Here is a 20,207-nt window from a genome sequence, read left to right as displayed (position 1 = left end):
TTAAGAACAATGAAAAAGCATTCCGTTTCTTAAAAGAAGAATTTTAATAGAAGAAAAAGTAAAAAAGAATCACCCCTGTAAAATCAGGATGGTAAATACCTTACAGGGTAATCAGATTCAAAACACAGAGAATCCCTCTAGGCAAAACCTTCAGTTACAAAAAAGACACAAAAAACAGGAATCTACATTCCATTCAGCACAGCTTATTTTTCTCAGCCATTTAAAGAAATCAGAATCTAACGCATATCTAGTTAGTAAGTAATCTAAGTTCTAAGACTCCATTCCTGTTCTATCCCCGGCAAAAGCATCACACAGACAGAGAGAGAGAGAAAGAGACTTTGTTTCTCCCTCCCCCCAGCTTTTGAAAGTATCTTGTCTCCTTATTGGTCATTTTGGTCAGGTACCAGCAAGGTTATCCTAGCTTCTTAACCCTTTCACCTGTAAAGGGTTTTTCCTCTTGCCAGGAGGGATTTTAAAGGTGTTTACCGTTCCCTTTATATTTATGACAAGGGGGTTGTGGTCTGGAGTCTTCATCCCACCTCTTTTGGACCCCATGGGAGGGGTAAGGAGTGAGATTGTGTTCTGGCCAAGGCCAAGCTTTTATTTGGCTGGTAGTGTTTCTTATGCCTCCTCCCATCCCCATCCTAACTGGTTGCTTGACCTTGGCTTGAGAAAGGAGCCAGGCAGCCTTTCAGTGTATGCTCATATATTACACTTCCACCATACCCTGTAACACTTTAGCACTATCCCTCATCTTTTCTCATTGTAGTAAAAGCCCCATCTGGTTGTGGGAAATGCAACACAATGTCTTTGTTAATTGTTCTTCACTCTTATATCTTATACTAATATGTGTATCAAAAAGTCAAACCCAAAATTTTATCTCAGGCTGATAAACAAACCTATATACTAACCAGTCATACTGAACCAGTGGCAAACCTAGGAATAAAAACCCTCTAGTTTTAGAGCAGGGCAAAAGTTAAAGATGACAAATTTAGCAGGGGAAAATAAACAAGCAAACAAAAAAACACCCAAGTGATCCATGGTATTGAGTTGTGTAATTCATGCAAGACTACCTTCAGATAACAATTTTGCAGACTGAGAAACGAAAATGAGTTGCTCTAAAAGCAAAGTAAGGTCAGAAAAAACTCTTGCATCTACTCTATTTAATGAGCTTTAAATTTCTATAATGTTAATCATGCCTAACTTGAGTCCAACGATTTATTCATATATAGAGCATACTAGATAAGGGCTCAGGAAAAACTCATTACTGAAGAGAACTTCGGTAATCAATTATGTATTTGACAGGGAAAATAAAACAACTCATGCAGATACTAAGGCACTCCCATTCTGAAGTGTAGGAGACAGCAATTGCTGTTCCAATCAATTAGATTGCCTTTCCTCATTTTATACTGAATAACTAGCAGTGTCCGGCAAAAAACCTTCAGGTAGCAGCTTGATGACTACCTCTCAATAACCCAGTAGCAAAACAGAAATAAGGATCTAAGGAAAAACAGCTCATGTTGTAAAAATATACAAAAAAACAACAGCCTCTTTTTGATCTCCTTGGGACCCTGGCTAGGCTAACTGGCTCAAAGTTACTACTTCCCTATAATAATACGGCTTTTTGTTTTGTTTAAAAAAAACCTTTCCTCTGCCATGACCTATACATTATTTTTCATCCTTAGCACCAGAATAAGAATTACCAGAGCTTTTAATTGGGCAGTCCAACAACCACCAAGTATAATGTGTCATCTTTCTGCTTTCTTTCACCAATTTTTATACTTGAGTGGAAAGGGGAATTAGACATTCCGGATTTCTGAAGTGCACAAAAGAGAAACTCCACAACTGAATCACAAACTGAGTTGTCAGGAGGAGGAGAGGGGCACCTCAACCTACACAGACATATTCACAAACCAAGTGAATCTTACAAGATCATTGTAATTAGAGAAAAAAAAGATTGGAATTGATGATTTAATAAATCACCTTCAAATGCAGGATAACAGTTATTAATTTGATATGATGTTCAATCTTTATCAAAAAGCAGCAGTATGCACTTGCTTTTCAGTCATTCACTTCCTTTTTGAGAGTTAATAGAAGCAAAATTCTGACAAGGATATTTTTATAAACAAAAAGCCCTCACTTTTGTTATGGGGGCAGGGTTACATTTGGGAGGCACCACTTATGACAATATCCTGTTAACCCCCACCTAGCACTGTTTACAATAATTTTTTTGTCATTATAACAAAGAACTAGAAAACCCTTAGTAAGTTTGTAGTGTCAATGATTGGTGACACTAAAATTTCAGTTAAGCCATAGTTTTAGTGTAAAAACTACATACATTGACGTGCAGCTTACCTCTGCAAGCATCTGGAGCAGTTTAGTCACATAAGCAAAAGCCTGTGGAAGTACACCATCATAGTCTGACCTTGAGCTGAAAGCATGCAATAGCTTTTTAGATTCCTGGAGCAGGATGTTTGCTGTTATGTGGTCAACTGTCTTACCTGACATAAAAACATTAAGAAGAAACATGGGAAATCAGTTTTAGAGAAGTAGGCTAGTTTGGTGTTAAAATGCACAAACAGTAAAGGAAAAAGCTAACAGTTCTAAACTGAAACCAAGTATAATCACCATCAGTTCTATCATTTCAAAAAGGTATTACAATTATTGTATGAATTAAACATTCTAGAATATCCGTACATATAAAAATAAGTGTGTGTTATTATGTAAGATTATCAAACAAAAAAGGGTCTGAAAATCCTATTGACATAAATGGTATAAGATCAGGTGCTATTGTCTTCTGAGGGTTTAATGCCTGTAGTCAAAGTCCAACAGTAAGCCTAAAAAATAGTTTCAATGTGCTAGCACATCACTAAACTTAAAAAGTCTTCTCTAGAACACAAACTCTGATGCACTTGACAAACTCTCCTCAATTCAAGGGGCTGAAAGATTGTAAAGTGCTCCCAAGCTCCACTAGATACAGAACTCTGGCTGGAACAGGAAGCTATGTCACACATGCTTGCAATTTTGTTTTTGTGGGTAAAATGAGAGCATGGAGGGAGAGAAGATCATCCTCATCAAATGTTGATCAGGAATAAACCTTGTGTGCCTATGTTAAAAAAATGTAAGAATAAAAATCTAGAACACTGCTGTTTAATGAAAAACAAAACACATTTAAAGACTCATCTACGTTGTTTATTTCAGCCAGTATATGAAATATCTTGGATACAAACCATGAGCATTAAAAAACAAACAAACAGTTTCAGGAAGTAACATAACAAGCAGTGTGTAAGAATAAGACTTTTCATTTTGGATCAAATCACCCTCCATTCAGGATCTGGCATAGGCTCATTAGACATGTCATTGTGAGATAATCTGCTCATAACCTGTGCTAGCACACCTTCTTGTAGACCATATCCCAGCATAACTATGGTTACAAGTACTGAATGGAAAACTACTGCCAATTCATAAAAGCACTGACACTTTCATAACTAAATGCAAGACTCATGTCTTTGACTTAGCTTTCCATCAGTAAGTTCTTCAGAGACACAGCACACCTACACAAATGCCTATAAACTAAACTAATGAAGCTGTTTTTCTTACAAACCAGGAAGGAAGATTTCAAATAGAAATAACAAATACTTGGAGGTACTTGAGAACTCTGGTAACCAAAGCTATATAAGTTTCTTAGATTTGTTGTTCCACTTTTTGGTAGCACGCACATGAAGATGTAATATTTGAAGCGAATCCTATAAATGATTGATTTCAGTCGTGCCTGTTCAAATTTGTTAAAAACAGGAAAAGAGCAGCAGACTATCAAAATATTTAATTAAGGCTGCCAAACAGTCTCAAGAGACAGTTAGCTTTTTCGTAGCTTCTTCAATAAGTGGTAGTGAATCCTTGCCCCATTTTAAGGCCCATGTCTGGGCAGATTTGAGGGTTATGCAGATTCTTCTTTTTGTTTTACTGACAAAGTGTTGCAACATGGATCTTTGGGCTAAAGTTACAAAACACTTGCAAGCACCAAACTCCAATTTTTGCCACACATCTGGAACAACCATCACATTGTGTGAAAGACAAGAAGGAAGACTACTTCTCCAGGGTATAGTCTCCCTTGAATAATCCACGTAACTCCCATTATTCTTGAATTAAAAAGGAGAAAAAATAAACCCTTTAAATATATACTATATGTATATTTTCATAATGCACACTTAAGACTCCTGTGATTAGAGGGCTTGACCTCAGTGGAGAGAGGTTTATGTTTAGAAGTTTATTACTAAAAAGGAGTCACATAAGATTCTTACCTTTACAAAGATGTTCATGTAGGTATTCAATGGTTGCAAGTAAGCTTCTGGGCACAATATAGCCAAATACGGCCATCCAGTGTTTTTTAAAGCACTGCAGTAAGCTTGCTAGGGTCCATGGGGGCTTCAGATACAGTACCTAAAAGTGAAAAGTTTAAAACTTCACAACCATACAACTTTATCAATGTACATTTCTCAATTGTGCTACTCTTTAATACCAATTGTACATGCTGAAGAAACATCCAAAGCATTCTCAGAAACAAAAGATCAGGTGGATTTTTCCTGGTAAAGCGATTGTATATTACATGACAAATCATAGCCTTGTTCAATTTAGTTTTACTCAGGAGATGTCGCTTACACAGGTACAGACCCTTCTTAAAAGCATTCCAATTAGCATATGTGCACTGCTGTGACTAGGACTACTGAGAGTTTTATGAGGCATTTCTGTGAAGGACATTCTATTTGTACAACACTCAAGATGTACAAGCTCAAACAAGAAGTGTTTGTTCTAGTAACTTGATAGCCCTCAGAGTTCATCTTGTGCAGATGATTATAAAAGTAAAGTAATTAACCATTCCTGCTAGATGAAAATGTTAATTGGAAGACACACAGAGCTAAACAACTGTATTGATAGTCTTCTGGCTATATAGTCAGAATATTTTAGTTCTACTCCCAACTCTGTCACAGACTTCCTGTGTGAAATTTGACAAGACAGATAATCTTGGTGCCTCAGTTTCCCCACCTGAAGGTGAAGGTAGTACTATTTCCCCTTCTCTGGAGGTTTTGGAAAACTTAATGTTTGTGAAGTGCTTTGAGCTCTTGGATACTATGGAACACGGGTACAGCTTGCTCAGGAAGGACAGGCAGAGGAAAAAAGGGAGGAGGAGGTGTTGCCTTACATAATAAATGTATACACTTGGACTGAGGTTGAGATGGAAATAGGAGACAGACTTGTTGGAAGTCTCTGGGTAAGGATAAAAGGGGTAAAAAACAAGGGTGATGCCATAATAGGGATCTACTACAGACCACCTAACCAGGAAGAAGAGGTGGATGAGGCTTTTTTTAAGCAACTAAACAAAATCATCCAAAGCACTGTACTTGGTAGTGATAGGGAACTTCAGCTACCCAGACATCTGTTGGGAAAATAACACAGCAAGGCACAGATTACCCAACAAGTTCTTGGAATGTATTGACACAATTTTTTTATTTCAGAAGGTGGAGACAGCTACAAGGGTAGAGGCTGTTCTAGATTTGATTTTGACAAATAGGGAGGAACAGGTTGAGACTTTGAAAGTGAAAGACAGTATGGGTGACAGTGATCCTGAAATGATACAATTCATGATTATAAGGAATGGTAGGAGGGAGAACAGCAAAATAAAGACAATGGATTTCAAGAAGGCAGACTTTAGCAAACTCAGGGAGGAGGTAGGTAAGATCCCATGGGAAGCAAGTCTAAGGGAAAAAACAACTGACGACACTTGGCAGTTTTTCAAAGAGACATTATTAAGGGCACAAGAGCAAACTATCCCACTGTGTAGGAAAGATAGGAAGTGGGACAAGAGACCACCTTGGCTTAACCAGGAGATTGTCAATGATCTAATAATCAAAAACATCCTACAGAAAGTGGAAAACTAGGTCAAATTACAAAGGATGAATATCAGAAATTAACACAAGCCTGTAGGGACAAAATTAGAAAGGCCACAGCACAAAACGAGATCAAACTAGCTAGAGACATAAAGGGAAACAAGAAAACAAACATTCTACAAATATATTAAAAGCCAGATGACGACCAAGGACAGGGTAGGCCTGTTATTCAATGAGGGGAGGAAAAACAACAACAGAAAACATGGAAATGGCAGCGGTGCTTAATGACTTCTTTGTTTTTGGTTTTCACCAAGAAGGTTGGTGGTGGTTAGACATCTAACATAGTGAATGTCAGTGAAAATGAGGTAGAATCAGAGGCTGAAATAGGAAAAGAACAAAGTTAAAAATTACTTAGACAAGTTAGATATCTTCAAGTCAGCAGGGCCTGATAAAATGCATCCTAGAATACTCAAGGAGCTGACTGAGGCGGTATCTGAGCCATTAGCAATTATCTTTGAAACGTCATGGAAGACGGGAGAGATTCGAGAAGACTGGAAAAGGACAAATATAGTGCCCATCTATAAAAAGCGAAATAAGGACAACCTACAAAATTACAGACCAGTCAGCTTAACTTCTGTACCTGGAAAGATAATGGAGCAAATAATTAATCAATTTGCAAACATCTATATGATAATAAGGTGATAAGTGACAATCAGCATGGATTTGTCAAGAACAAATCATGTCAAACCAACCTGATACTTTCTTTGACAGGGTAACAAGCCTTGTGGGTCGGGGAAAAGCAGTAGATGTGGTATATCTTAACTTTACTGAAGCTTTTGATACGGTCTCTCATGACCATCTCATAAACAAACAAGGTAAATGCAACCCAGATGGAGCTACTATAAGGTGGGTGCAAAACTGGTTGGAAAACCATTCCCAGAGAGTAGTTATCAGTGGTTCAGAGTCATGCTGGAAGGGCATAACGAGTGGGATCCCGTAGGGATCAGTTCTGGGTCCGGTTCTGTTCAATATCTTCATCAATGATTTAGATAATGGTAGAGAGAGTACACTTACAAAGTTTGCAGACGATACCAAGCTGGGCAGGGTTGCAAGTGGTTTAGAGGATAGGATTAAAATTCAGAATGATCTGGACAAAATGGAAAAATGGTCTGAAGTAAATAGGATGACATTCAATAAGGACAAATGCAAAGTACTCTACTGAGAAAGGAACAATCAGTTCCACATACAAAATGGGAAATGACTGCCTAGGAAGGAGTACTGCGGAAAGGGCTCTGGGGGTCATAGTGGACCATAAGCTAAATGAGCCAACGGTGTGACACTGTTGCAAAAAAAAAAAAAATCCACACACCACGCAAGCAGACATCATTCTGGGATGTATTAGCAGGTAGCAGGAGTGTTGTAAGCAAGACACTAGAAGTTATTCTTCCGCTCTACTCTGTGCTGATTAGGCCTCAACTGGAGTATTGTGTTCAGTTCTGGGCACCACATTTCAGGAAAGATGTGGACAAATCTGAGAAAGTCCAGAGAAGAGCAACAAAAAAGATTAAAAAGTCTAGAAAACATGACCTATGACGGAAGATTAAACAAACCCAATTTTTTTCAGTCTGGAAGAGAGAGAACTGAGAAAGGACATAACAGTTTTCAAGTACATTAAAAGGTTGTTACAAGGAGGAGGGAGAAAAACTGTTCTTCTTAAATCACGGATGACAGCACAAGAAGCAATGGGTTTAAATTGCAGCAAGGGAGGTTTAGGCTGGACATTAGGAAAAACTTCCCAACTGTCAGGGTGGCTAAGCACTGGAATGAATTGCCTAGGGAGGTTGTGGAATCTCCATCATGGGGGATTTTTAAGAGCAGGTTAGACAAACACCTGTCAGAAATGGTCTAGATAATACTTAGTCCTGCCTTGAGTGCAGGAGACTGGACTAGGTGACCTCTCTAGGTCCCTTCCAGTCCTATAATTCTAAGTTACAGAAGTCCAAAGTTACTGTTAATAAAATATGCATTTTGAAAATTCACATTGAACAACCAGACAGCACATGAATTACTATTAAATGTAATGTTGCACAAACATTACTAGTCAAACAATCATCCCAATATCAAATACATAATGAAATTTAACAATACTCTATGTGAGTGGATGGCTTACAGGATTGGAAATGGGAAGCATGAATCTTCGCTTCTAGGTCATTTGTTCAAATTCCCATCAGGTTAGTAGTGACTAAGTTATCAGATGGCCAGTGTAAAGTGAATTACTGCTCTTAGCCAAATACATATTAGAGAGGTGTCCACATCACAAGAACACCAAAAGGCAAACTCTCAAAAGAGGTGAAGTACAAAATGAGTTTGGAGACTGAATTTCCCTACATTGGACTGAGCTACACTAGCAGAGCAGTTGCAGGAGGTGGCAATGGGAGGGAGAAATGCTTCTATTGATGGTGCCTGTGATGTAACTGTCCTATAATTGTTTTTTTTAAATCAATTAAAAAAAAAAAAAGAGACTTCATCTAAAATGTTATAATGGTCACACTGGCACCTTGCAATTAAACACACGTTCTACAATGGGTTGTAATTGACAAATGAATCAAGCCCTCGTGGTTTAACACTAGAATCCCTAACCAGAACTGTGGCCTTATTGCAACATTACTTATGAATTTATTCTGTATATTTTAAAGAATGTTTCTCATCACATCTCTTTTCCTATTGGTGCATTTTTACATGAACAGTTATCTAGATCTAGATAGATTTTAAAATCTCTCTCAAACTTTGAAACTCTCCTAAGCACAGAAGCAGGGTCACTGAAGAATCATGACAGAGGGCAGCACAATTGGTCAGTTTTGCAGTTTTCAAACAAAGTCTGTTTAAATTTTCATAAGAAGTTATAACTGAAAATGAGTTCAGGGATCAAGAACTGTAATGCAGTTTGAGACATCTTCCACATCATTGTACTATATCAGCCCTATGTGTCATTAACATTGTAATGTAAAAAGCAGACAGATTGAACTTTGAACTCCAAGACAATCTTTAACTTAACATTTGAAATATCAAGCAAATCACCACAAGTAACCACCTCCATCCACAAGTTTCCAAAAGCAATTTTCATTTCAGTTTCTAATATCGAGGATAAAGCTTCTCCTAAACTTTTCTCAAGGTCAGGAACAATGCTCAGGAGTGGAGTAGTAAGGCTGAGATCTTCCTTCTTGGTTTTCTGGGACCCAGTATCTGCCAAGTAAACAGTTACAGTAAGTGCTTTCTTTAGTGCATTATTCATAGAAATTAGTTAGAAAAACAAAGTTGCTAGATTCTGTAATCCAGTCTTTGGATTGTTGCCTACAACATATTTAATATTTTGTCCGCTAGTTGTAGGTCTCCAGCTACAGAGGATTCCATCACTTTACTTCTACTACTCCATGACCAAATATCTGAGCACCTTCCAAGTATTTTAAAATAGAATCAACAGCGTTCATATTTCTCACTCCTCCCCCTCACCCACCACCACCAGAAGGAGAGATAGCATGATTCTTCTCTAGAGTGTTTAAGTTTGTGACTTGCATGTGTGTTGTGTGAAGAGCCTACTGAACTTAAGGGCTGCCATACAAGGTCAGACCAATGGTCCATCAAGCCCAGTACCCTGTCTGACACTAACCAGTACCAGAGCTTCAGGAGGAGTGTACAGAACAGGGCAATTTGATGGATCAACCCTCATCTTCTCCTCCCAGCTTCTGGCACTCCGCAGTTCAGGGTTGCCCTGAGCATGGGCTTGCATCCCTGACCATCCTGGCTAATAGCTATTGATGGAACTCTCTTTTTTTTAAATCCAGTTATACTTTTGGCCATCACAACAGCCCTTGGCAATGAGTTCCATAGGTTAGCTGTGCACTGTGTGAAAAAGTACTTCCTCTTGGTTTGCGTTAAACCTGCTTATTAATTTCATTGGGAGACTTGGTTTTTGTACTGTGGGAAAGGGTAAAAAAATATATGTATATATTTTCTATTCACTTTTTCCACTCCATTCATGATTTTACAGATCTCTATCATATACACCTCAGTCATCTTATTTCAAAACTGAACAGCCCTAAACTTTTTAGTCTCTTCTCATACAGAAGCTCATCCACACACTTGATCATTGTTCCTCTTCCATGAATCTTTTCCAGCTTCACTATATCCTTTTTGAGATGGGGTGACTAGAACTGGGAATGGTATTCAAGGTATGGGTACAACATGGATTTACAGAGCGGCACTATGAGATTTTGTCTGATTTTCTATTCCTTTCTTAACAGTTTCTAACATTCTGTTAGCCTTTTTGATTGCTGCTGCAAATTGAGTTGAAGTTGTCAGAGAAGTATCCATGGTACCTCCAAGATCTCTTTTAATTGGCTAATTTAGACCCCATCATTTTATATGTATAGTTGGGATTATTTTTTCCAATGTGCACTACTTTTCACTTAACAGGTTGAATTTCATCTGCCATTTTGTTGTCCAATCACCCACTTTTGTGAGAAACCCCTCTCTCTTTTCACAGTCACTTTGGGATTTAACATAATTTTTGGGAAAGCGTCAGCATAGTTTTTGTAAAGGAAACATCATGTCTCGCCAATCTACTAGAATTCTTGGGGGGGGGGGAAGGAGGGTGTCAACAAGCATGTGGACAAGGGGGATCCAGTGGCTATAGTATACTGAGATTTTCAGAATGCCTTTGACAAGGTCCTCACCAAAGGCTCTTAAGCAAAGTAAGTGATCATGGGATAAGAGGTAAGCTCCTCTCATGGACTGGTATCTGGTTAAAAGACAGGAAACAAAGGGTAGGAATAAATGGACAGTTTTCAGAGTGGAGAGAGGTAAATAGTGGTGTTCCTCAAGGGTCTGTACTGGGACCAGTACTATTCAACATATTCATAAATTATCTGGAAAAAAGGGGTAAACAGTGAGGTGGCAAAATTTGCAGATGATACAAAACTGCTCAAGACAGTTAAGTGCAAAGCAGACTGTGAAGAGCTGCAAAGGGATCTTGATAAATGCAAAGTAATGCACACTGGAAAACAATCTCAACTATACATATAAAATGATGGGGTCTAAATTAGCTGTTACCACTCAAGAAAGATCTTGGCATCATTGTGGACAGTTCTCTGAAAACACCCACTCAATGTGCAGTGGCAGTCAAAAAAGCTAACCATGTTAGTAATCATTAAGAAAGGGATAAATAATAGGACAGAAAATATATTGCCTCTATATAAATAAAGTGACAACTTAGGGGGATATGATAGAGGTCTATAAAATCGTGACTGGTGTGGAGAAAGTGTTATTTACTCCTTCTCATAACACAAGAACTAGGGGTCACCACGTGAAAATAGGAAGCAGGCTTAAAAACAAAAAAAAGGAAGTATTTCTTCACACAATGCACAGTCAACCTGTGGAACTCTTTGCCAGAGGATGTTGTGAAGGCCAAGATTATAATAGGGTTTAAAAAAGAACTAGATAAATTCATGGAGGATAGGTCCACCAATGACTATTAGTCAGGACAGGCAGGGATGGTGTCCCTAGCCTCTGTTTGCCAGAACCTGGGAATGAGCGACAGGGAATGGATCACTTGATGATTACCTATTCTGTTCATTCCCTCTGGGGCACCTGGCACTGGCCACTGTCAGAAGACAGAAAAGTAGGTTAGATGGACCTTTGGTCTGACCCAGTATGGTCATTCTTATCTTGAATAATTTTTAATCACTGTTCACCCCCTTTTCCAGATCATTAATGTATATGTTGAACAGCACTGGTCCCATCAAGATCCTTGAGAGAAAGATCAGTGAAGAACTGAATTTTGTATTAGTTCTGGAAGTATGCACATCCATCATTCTTTTCTCGTGGCAGACAGTTCTCTAGTTCAGATCCTCTGAAAGTTTAGTCTTGCACACTTCATGAATTTCCTCCTACTAGCAGAGTTTCTTTGTTCGGAATATACCAAATATGGGAAGTCACAATCACACAGCGAGAGGTGATCTCTTTGGTACCTAGAGCCAGTCCTACAGAGGGCTCTTAATATCAGGCAAAAACCTGATCTGGACTCTGTATTTAAAGGGCAGCAAATGCAAAGAGATCAGCACTAATACATGTCCACAGAAAGCTGTGTTACTAAGCACATGGGGTATTTCAGCCTTCTAGATCAGATGAAGTCACTTCCCAGCAGGATTTTCTTACGTTTTCCTCAGTACATCTTATTATGCCAATTTGTATTATGCTTTGTCTTAAGCGACAGACCACTAAGCAAGGGGACCTAATTTCTCAGAATATATTTATTCATGACTCTACTCCACATTCCTGATTTAAGTGACTGTAGAGGGGTGGTTACCCCGCTCCCAGGATAAAAGAAGTGAGCGCAGCTGAGGGAGGCTGGCGAGCTGGCTACAGGTGTGGCCAGCTCAATCAGGGCACAGCTGGCCCCAATAAGAGGGCTGTGAGTAAGGAGCTGTGTGAGTCTCACCCCAGCCCTGAAGTGAGAAGGACCTCGCTGCCTGGGAGAGACAGGGTACCTTTGACAGACCAGTGCTGGGGAAGGGGCAGGCTGAGCTGGGGAGCTCAGGCCTGGCTACCTCCCAGGCTGAGGCCTGGCAGGAAGGCCTAAGGAGATACTGGGGCTACAGGAAGACAGCTAGGGCTAGAAAGGCAGCAGGTCCAACCCCCCTTGCCAATGATAAGTGGCCATTACAGACTGCAGTTTGCCCCAGAGAAAGGGGGCTAGATGATGACTGGCAGTAGCCACTAAGGGAAGGTGGGCATGGGGGAGGGGGTTCCCCTGTGAGGGGAGACCTAGAGTGTGGGGGTGCTGCTGTGGAACAGCACCCCAAGGAAAGGGGGCCTGAAATGCCTGAAGTACAGTGGTGGAGATTGACAAGGAAGCAGGTACCGGTAGGGAGAAACCGGCCAGCAGGAGGCTCTCCGAGGCTGGAAAGAGCTAATTCCCGGACAACCAGCAGGAGGCGCCATGCTGGTGAGTCAGCGGCTTGCTACAGTAACTTAGAAATGAACTTACATTTGTGTGTCCAAGAAATACCTCTCTATAGAATACCAGGGGCCAAATACAGCCAGGATTTAAGTAGGTAAAATTCCACTGATTTCAATAGAATTATACCTGGTATATTACAAGACAACTCCATAATACTGTTTAATATCAACAGCTATCTTGAATCCTGAACAGCCCACTCAAGGCTAAGTTACACCATTATAACCCATTGCTCAGGTACAAGTATAGCTGTTCATATTAAGCAGTATTATTGAGTGAACTTAGATTGATAAGTTAGTTCAGGAATCCAACTAATAGTGGATTCATGACTTAGTATGAAACCTTTTTGAGTTAGAGTTGTGTTGGGGCTAACCTCTATTTAAAGAATAGATTTTTTAAAAGGTAGCTAGAAGTTTTGTTTTAATGCACACCTATACACAGAGCTGGGAAACATACTTAATACTTTCATCATTGGATCAACTGAAACAGTTTTATTCAAGCTCTCAAACTTCACACGCACATGCACGTAGAGACCAAAGATGGAAAATTTCAGCCCTCAAGGTGATTGTTCTAGAAGTTCCGAGTGTATGAAGACAAAGTAACAATGGAAACTTTACTGCACACTTAATTATGCTCCGCATGACTCACAGGGCCACTATAAATATGCGCACACATGCAAACTAACCTGTTTTTGATTGTTGTAGGCCAACACAGTTCTGATGGCTGTTTACATTCAGGTTCTGGAGTGCACTAACCAAATCTGCTTTGCATAGGGCCTTTACATCACTCACCAGGGCTTTGCTGCATAAATTTTTATCATCCCTATGAAAAGAGATTTACTTTTGTTTTGATCTATTAACTGCTCAACAACACTATTATATTCTAAACCATAAAGCTAACCCATTGACAAACTTGTCTTCAGTAAGCCCATATAAATCTTGAAGGGCTTCACTATAAACAACATGTTGCCTGAGAAAGAAAAAAGGTACCTATATAAGAAAGCAGATGAGATGGTTAAATCAAAAATATCTATTCTGAAAAGCAACACTCAAAATATATTTAAGAGGATGATGACAAAAACTTTATAACCACACTTTAGGCCTGACTTCACCAGAAAAGCAACTGCAAACACTGGCATCTTTTAGCTCAACAGATGAAACCATATTTGCTTACTTACTGCCAAAAAACAAAAACACGCCCTCCCCTCCCCCCTTCAAACCACCACCCTATACATGTCTTTACTCTTAGACCTGAAAAGCAGGATATATTTTTTTTTAAAAAATCAAATTGGATTTTTTAAATTAAACCGATTTTAAATTTAAAACTAAAAATACATTTGAATTTGTAACCTATTTTACTTAATCTAATCCATTAAAATTAAATAAAAATATTCAAGCAGGACATGTTTGCTACTAAAATTTTAAAGAAAGTCAAACCACTAAACTGGTAGAAGTCAGTGGCTAAAGCACCTGGAACCAGAGTAAGTTGAAGTGCTAAATCAGCTTTTGACAATAGTAGCGTCTTCTACAGGTGCAGAGATAGTATTTTAGGTCAATGACTAATTCATTCAGAAGGTGAGAAACCAATTGGGAATTTGAAGAAAAGAGAAAAAAGGCAAAGCTTGTTTCTTATTCATAGATTGGAAGAGGAGGAGGAGCTCTACTAGTTCTAAAATCTTAAAGGACTTAATGGCACTGATAGTTTCTAGTCAGTGCCTATCGATAATACCTTCTTTAATAAATCCATTTTAAATGCAAACATTTTTGATACTAATGTATCCAGCACATTTAAAAGAGATTTTTATTAATTAAATAAAACCAATTTTAAAATGCTGTTTGTGCATTAATTGAATTTCAATTACCATTTAAATGCAGCTTGACACAAATCACAAGTAAAAAAATTAATGCACTAGCAAATAAGAAATGCATTATTCACAATTTTCTAATATCATAAAAATGTAAACTACAAATATGAATAAATGTATATTAAACTATACAATTGCTTAAATGTGTATTGATTCAGTGTATCATCCAAAGTGGCAAAAAAGTACCAAATTTACTGTGATGGCTCTATGTAGTTGCAAATCCATGTGTTTTAAAGTTAATGATTAAGGAGACTCAGCCACTCTTAGGAAGAATAAAAAATAAATAGTTACATGTCTGTTCTGTAACTGTTGCTCAAGACGAGTTGCACATGTACACTTCACTTAGTTGTCTGTGCACCAGAGCACTTTCTCCCATAGCAGTACCCATGGGGCACTCATGCTGCTTGGAGACAGGTTTAAGGGCAGAGCCATCCCAACCTCCCCCTCAGTTCCTTCTCATACCAGAAGCCACCATACATAGTGGCTCCAGGGTAGAGGGGAGAAGAGCAGATTATGAAATGGACACGCATAACATGTTGAACAACAATTCTTGTAGCCCATGAAAGCTTATGCTCTAATAAATCTGTTAGTCTCTAAGGTGCCACAAGTACTCCTGTTCTTTTTCCAGATACAGACAAACACAGCTGCTACTCTGAATTCCTGAACAGGTATCTCTTTTTCCCTTCTTTGAGTGCTTGCACTTGTCCATTCTACTTAGGTAACTCTCAAGCAGATCCTGATGGAGGAGGGTATCACTGTCTACCTAAACAAGGACTACACCACTCTTCTCCCAAACTTAGCATTATCTCTGGAGAGGAGATGGCATAAGGGTCATCATATAAACCAAAGACCACATGACAGCCTAGCAAGTGTCAGTAATAGGAACATGACCCAGGAAAGCTGTTGAAGCCACCTTTTAGTCCTTGCAGAGTGGGCTAACACTTTGTGGGGAAAAGATACATGGGCAATATTGTAACAAGGAAATGCAAGTGGAAGTCCAGGAGCAGATCCTCTGGGAGGTTACTGATTTCTCTTTCATACAATAATAAAATGAAACAAACAGCTGAGGAGATGCCCAAAACTCCTTAATTCTGACAAAGTAAAAAGCTAATGTTCTTTCAATGTCCAAGGTATGTAGCTGCTCTTCATCTTTGTGAGAATGGGAAAGAATGTCAGCAAGTAAACAGTCTGTTTCAAATGAAAGTCAAAAACCACCTTGGCAAGAAATTTGGGGTGAAGATGTAAGGCTACTCTGTCTTTGCTTACCAGCAGCGTCCGCAGGTTCGGCTGACTGCAACTCCCACTGGCCGTGGTTCTCCGTTCCAAGCCAATGGGGGATGTGGGAAGTGGCGACCAGCACATCCCTAGGCCCACGCTGCTTCCCACAGACCCCATTGGCCTGGAACAACTAACCACAGCCAGTGGGAGCTGTGGTCAGCAGAACCTACAGACGCTGCTGGTAAACAAACCGTCCTGGCCCACCAGCAGATTTCTCTGACGGGCCACATGCCAAAGGTTGCTTATCCCGGATATAGGGGAAACCATCCTGACCCTGAGTCTGTAAGCTCATAGGATGTGCTCCCCAGCCAAGGATAAAGCACCTGTGACTAGAGGCACTACTGGTAGATCAGAAGTAAAAGGAACCCTTGTGCATACATTGCCTGTGACCATCCACCAATTCAGGGAGAAGAGAACAGTTGCAGGCATTTGAGTCAGCATGCCCAGCAGATGTCGGGAACAATGGTAAACTGACTTCAACCACCTCTGCATGACCCTAAGGTGAAGTCTGGCATGCTGGGTAACATATGTGCAAGTTGCCATAGTGTCCTAAAAGTCTCTTGCAATTCCTCACTGTTATACAGGGATGCACCCGGAATTCTGAGCACAGATTGTGTATTGCTTGAAACAAATATGGCCTTGCTGTGGTTGAAGCGAGAACTGCCCCTGCAAATTTTATCTTCTTTGCAGAGGTGAGATCTGGTTGGTCTTTGAGTAGCAGGCCTAAAACTTGAGACACAAGACCTTCTGCACCCCTTCTTCCACCGGTTCTTGGACTGTCCAAGGAGCAACTAGTTGTTCAAGTATAGATACACCTAATGCCCACCCTTTGATCATGTGCTGCCCCACCACCGCACACATTGTGAAAACTCAGGGCAGGGACAGAGGACAAGCCAAATGGAAAAATGTGAACTGATAATGGACATCTGCCAGAACAAATCTTAGGAACTTCCTGTGACAGGCCAAAAGGAAGTATGCCTCCTTTAAATCACAGGTAGCAAGCCAGTCGTTGAGAGACAGGAATGGGATAATAGTAACCATTAGAATTTTTTTTTAAATGAATTGCTTGAGATTCTGCAGGTCCAGAATGGGTCTGAGGCCTTCCTTGGACTTCAGAATGAGAAAACACCAAGAATAAAACCCCTTCTCCCGATGTAGGAGGCACTTCTATGGCCTCTAACAGCAGCAGAGACTGTCCTTCCTGAATTAGTACAGTCTCAAGGGAGTGATCCCTGAAAAGAGACAGAAAAAGTGGATGGGAGAGTGGAATAGACATGATTTGTAGAATATATCCCAGTTCCACTGTGCTTAGAACCCACCTGTCTGACAACATGATTCCAAGCGGTACAACTTGCAGCCAAAAGGAGGGGAACTCTCTTAAGTGGTTTGGTGCTCTCAACTGAGTCAGACAGACTGTTTGGAAATTGACAGCTGTCTCACGGTCACAGATGTAGGTCTCCTCCTCTGGAACTTGTCATGTCTTTTAGAAGTTGTCAAGGTTCCTTCCCCACTCTGAACTCCAGGGTGCAGATGTGGGGACCTGCATAAAAGACCCCCTAAGCTTATTCTTACCAGCCTAGGTTAAAAACTTCCCCAAGGTGTAAACTTTGCCTTGTCCTTGAACCTTATGCTGCCACCACCAAGTGTTTTAAACAAAGAACAGGGAAAGAGCCCACTTGGAGACATCTTCCCCCAAAATATCCCCCCAAGCCCAACACCCCCTTTCCTGGGGAAGGCTTGATAAGAATCCTCAAATTGTACAGGTGAACACAGACCCAAACTCTTGGATCTTAAAGGCAATGAAAAATCAATCAGGTTCTTAAAAGAAGAATTTTAATTAAAGAAAAGGTAAAAGAATCACCTCTGTAAAATCAGGATGGTAAATACCTTACAGGGTAATCAGATTCAAAACAGAGAACCCCTCTAGGCAAAACCTTAAATTACAAAAAGACACAAAAAACAGGAATATACATTCCATCCAGCACAGCTTATTTTACAAGCCATTAACCAAAAGGAAATCTAATGCATTTCTAGCTAGCTTACTTACTTAACTTTACAGGAGTTGTAAGGCTGCATTCCTGATCTGCAAAAACATCACACAGACAGACTAACCCTTTGTGTCGTCGTCCCCCCAGCTTTGAAATTCTTGTCCTCTCATTGGTCATTTTGGGTCAGGTGCCAGCTAGATTACCTTAGCTTCTTAACCCTTTACAGGCGAAAGGGTTTTGCCTCTAACCAGAAGGGATTTTATAGCACTGTATACAGAAAGATGGTTATCCTTCCCTTTATATTTATGACAGAAAAGTTATGCTCCTTCACCAGGTAATACGATGGATACCTCTGATGACCCTGAGGCAGAAACGGTTTTCTCTTTGTAAGGACCCAGGTCTGCGGAGTCTGGGACAGCTATATTTCTCACTGTGCCACTGGGAGGACATCCAGAGGCTCAGCCAGAGAGCACTATGGAGAGTAAACACTGTAGGAAATACCGTCCAAGAGATCTAGAGTGACAGTACCCTACACCCCTCTGATTGGCCAAGTGCACTATTTAACCCCATGGGTTGCCCCAGGAAGTGGTCTAGGCAACCTCACAGACTTCAGCCTGCTGCAACGCCAGACTCTGCTTGATCTCCTGTGTCTGACTCCAGCCTTACTCTCACCCTGATTCCTGACTCTAGCCTGCTACAGACTCTGATCTTCAGCCTCTGACTGCAGCCTGACTCTTGCCTCCTGATTCCAGCCTTATACTACTTCTGAGCTCTGATCCTGGCTTGACTCCAACCCTGGCTCTTGCTTACAGAACTTGTTTTTGGAATTCCTCCAACTCCTGCCTTGTGACTACTGTCCCTGCTGGGCAGACCTCAGCCCAGCTGCGACCACTAGGCAAGACCACTTATGCCACAGTCCTTTTCAGTTTTTATAGCAGGAGTATAAATACCCAAAGATTTCAGGATTGCTGAGGAATCTTTTAAAGAGTGCAGAGTCTCAGCTATTTTGCCAGAGAACAGACCTGAACCTTTGAAGGCAAGTCTTCTATAGCATGCTGCACTTCCAGTGCATGCAGCCATGAAGCACAACGCATAGCAATGGCTGCTGCCGTCAGTGGAGCTGCTGAGTCTGCTTCATCCAGTGAAGCCTGTAGATAGGACTGGGAAACCAAACAACCCTCATTAATAAACACCTTAAATTCCTCTTTGACACTGTTTGGTAACTTGTCTTGAGATTTAGACATTGCATTCCAATTTAAATAATCATATCTGGCAAGGCACACCTGATGATTTGCAATTCTACATTGTCCTGCACAATTGGTACCATGTGGGTTGGTGCCAATGCTGTCGGATCTGGGAGTTATCCTGCCCGAGAGGTGAAGCTGGCATTGACAAGCACAAGAGATCCTGTGCCACCGCATATGCCTAATACATAGTTGGTACTGACAAAATAGCCCGAGGACAGAAATCAGTGCCACAGATGAAGTAGGCAATGGAGTCTCTCTCGCCAGAGCCTCTGGAGATGCTGGAGTCAACAACTTAACATTGCAGGAATAGAGTACAGGGGACCACCTCACCTCCTAACCTCAGAACTATCCTTAAGGGAGTCTGATCATTTAGCCCTCAAAAGGAAAAGACTTCAGTATATCGCAGTACAGAGCAAAGCTCAACAAAAACAATGACAAAATAATAAGTAAATGGAAACCTAAAATGGGTAGAGCTAGCTAGCTAAGTAACTAACACACAGAGAAAACATGAAGAGCTCACACTTGCTCTGACCACCAATCACAGGCAGAGAGAAGAAACTGAGGGGCATCTCTGCCTTTCATGCGCCTGCTAAGCAGCACCAGTGCATGGAGGACACACGTGCTGCCCACATAGGTTCCACTATGGAAAAATGTTCTCTAGCTCTGGTGCACTGGCACAGACATTTAAGTGGAATGGACATGTGCAAGCACCTGAAAAAGAATTAAGCAATACAAATGCAAAAACAAGATTTAAGCCAATGTTTTAAATCAATCCACCCTGCTGCGTACCCAATGAAGATGTGATGGACTAAGCTGAATTCTGTTCTGTCTAATACAACAAAATTAACCAAGTTCCAGCTGGAGAATCTTTATTACTCATGAGGCTGTAAAGAAGCCAAAAAGAGTAGAGTAGAGATGGATTTTAAGAGT

At 40.4% G+C, this 20,207-nt stretch overlaps 1 protein-coding gene across 3 annotated transcripts in view; it reads right to left on the bottom strand.

The window, feature by feature from the left end:
* SWT1 (SWT1 RNA endoribonuclease homolog) overlaps positions 1–20,207 on the bottom strand; it is a 71,348-nt gene that overhangs the window by 28,829 nt on the left and 22,312 nt on the right. For all 3 annotated transcript variants that reach the window (XM_084636817.1, XM_084636815.1, XM_084636816.1), the window contains exons 11-14: positions 13,586–13,722; positions 8,977–9,128; positions 4,302–4,440; positions 2,356–2,501 (exon numbers count right to left, since the gene is read on the bottom strand). In XM_084636817.1, the coding sequence (XP_084492943.1) occupies positions 2,356–2,501; positions 4,302–4,440; positions 8,977–9,128; positions 13,586–13,722 (574 nt within the window). The remainder of the gene's footprint in view (positions 1–2,355; positions 2,502–4,301; positions 4,441–8,976; positions 9,129–13,585; positions 13,723–20,207) is intronic.

Source organism: Lepidochelys olivacea (assembly GCF_965140295.1).
Source record: "Lepidochelys olivacea isolate rLepOli2 genome assembly, chromosome: 8".
Lineage (NCBI taxonomy): Eukaryota > Metazoa > Chordata > Testudines > Cheloniidae > Lepidochelys > Lepidochelys olivacea.
Note: the sequence above shows the minus strand (reverse complement) of the source record. Positions and strands in the feature narration are given on the sequence as shown.